Source organism: Eimeria acervulina, genomic scaffold (genome assembly GCF_000499425.1).
Source record: "Eimeria acervulina Houghton genomic scaffold, Eah_scaff231, whole genome shotgun sequence".
In the NCBI taxonomy this organism is placed as follows: Eukaryota; Apicomplexa; class Conoidasida; order Eucoccidiorida; family Eimeriidae; genus Eimeria; species Eimeria acervulina.
Window position 1 is genome coordinate 43,816 of NW_013550000.1, and position 1,552 is coordinate 45,367.

The 1,552-nt window shown below is 57.1% G+C and overlaps 1 protein-coding gene across 1 annotated transcript in view; it reads left to right on the plus strand.

Annotated features, from left to right (window-relative positions):
- Window positions 1-880, plus strand: part of EAH_00027140 (MIZ zinc finger protein, putative) — a gene marked incomplete at both ends in the record, with an annotated part of 2,491 nt that extends 1,611 nt beyond the window's left edge. Inside the window, one exon of the mRNA XM_013396444.1 lies at window positions 198-880. Coding sequence (XP_013251898.1) covers window positions 198-880 — 683 coding nt within the window. The remainder of the gene's footprint in view (window positions 1-197) is intronic.
- Between the last annotated feature and the right edge of the window lie 672 nt (window positions 881-1,552).

Sequence of the window (1,552 nt, forward strand, 5' to 3'; positions counted from 1 at the left end):
GCAAAGTGCATAACGGTGCTGCTTCGACCTTCAATCTTCGCTCCGGGCTCTCTCCTATAAAGCGGCTGTCCTTTGGCCTTACTCGTAGGTTTGCTGCTGTTGCTGTTGCTGCTGTTGTTGCTGCTGCTGCTGTTGCTGCTGCTGCTGTTGTTCTTAGGTGCAGTGTTGCTGCTTGCCTTTGTTTTTGTCTGCTGCAGCGCCGCGTGCTGCTGCGTCTTCATGCGGCTCCGATGGAGGCGCAGGAGCAACAGCAACAGCAGCAACAACAGCAGCACGGGCACCAGCAGCAGCACCAGCAGCAGCAGCAGCAAGAGACTTGTTCTCACCTCGTTTGCGGTGTCTCTCTTTAATGAAAGAAGGCACGAAGGAGAAGCTGCAGCAGCCCAGCAGGTCGGTGTGGTGTAAGCACAGCAGCTGCTTCGATCTAGAGACGTTTCTGCTGCAGAACTTTGCTGCTGCTGCTGCTGCTGCAACCACTGCAACAACTACTGCAGCACCTGCAACAGCAACAGCAACAACAACAGCACAAGCAGCAGGAATAACAGCAGTAGCAAGAGCAAGACCACGAGCAGCAACAGCAGCAGCAACAGGAACAGCAGCAGCAGCAGCAGCAGGAACAGCAGCAGCAGCAGCAGCAGGAACAGCAGCAGCAGCAGCAGCAGGAACAGTAGCAGCAGCAGCAGCAAGAAAAGCAGCAGCTCGTACCCCATGGCGCTGCCCTTTATGCAGCGCTTCTGCTCTACCGCATGAGGTGTATGTATGCGGCTTCGTGCTGCAGCTGCTGCAGCAGCAACCCAGCGATACCGCTGGTGTTGTCTTTGCTGATGAAGAATTGCTGCTCCCAATCCCTCATCGTACACTCCAAAGCTGCAGCAGCTGAGGCCTCGCAAATGCAGCAGCAGCAGCAACAACTGCAGCAGCACCTCTTGCTGCAGCAGCACCGCTTGCTGCAGCACCACGTCCTGCTGCAGCACCACTTCCTGCTGCAGCAGCTGCTGCAGCAGGACCAGCTCAGCTCCTGCAGCAGCGCGTGCTTCTGAGGGGGAGCCCTTGCTGTTCTGCAGCAGCAGCAGGGCAGCAGCAGGAACAGCAGCAGCAGGAACAGCAGCAGCACCAGCAGTAGCAGCAATAGCAGCAGCTGTTGCAACAGCAGTTTGCATACATGCGTGGTCGCTGCGCTGTAAGGAGGCTCTTCTACGACAGCAGCAACAGCAGCTGTTGCTGCTGCTTCTGCCTTTGCTGCTGCTGCTGTTGTCGTTCCAGGGACAGTAACATGCATTTTTGCTGCTGCAGTGGGTACCTGCTGCTGCTGCTCAGGTGTATACGCAGCGGGTTCTGCAACTGGGAGGCCGCAGCATCCCAGCAGAATCAGCAGCAGCAGCAGCAACAACAGCAGCAGCAGCCGCAGCAGCTGAGGCTAAGCATCTGGCATTATGCTGCTTCAACGCTGCTGCTGCTTTTATGAGTCACTTTGCTGCTGCTGTTGCCGTTCATCCTGTTGCTGCTGCTGCGCTGCATCGGTCGGTTGCTAGCGAAGCAGCAGCAGCAGCAG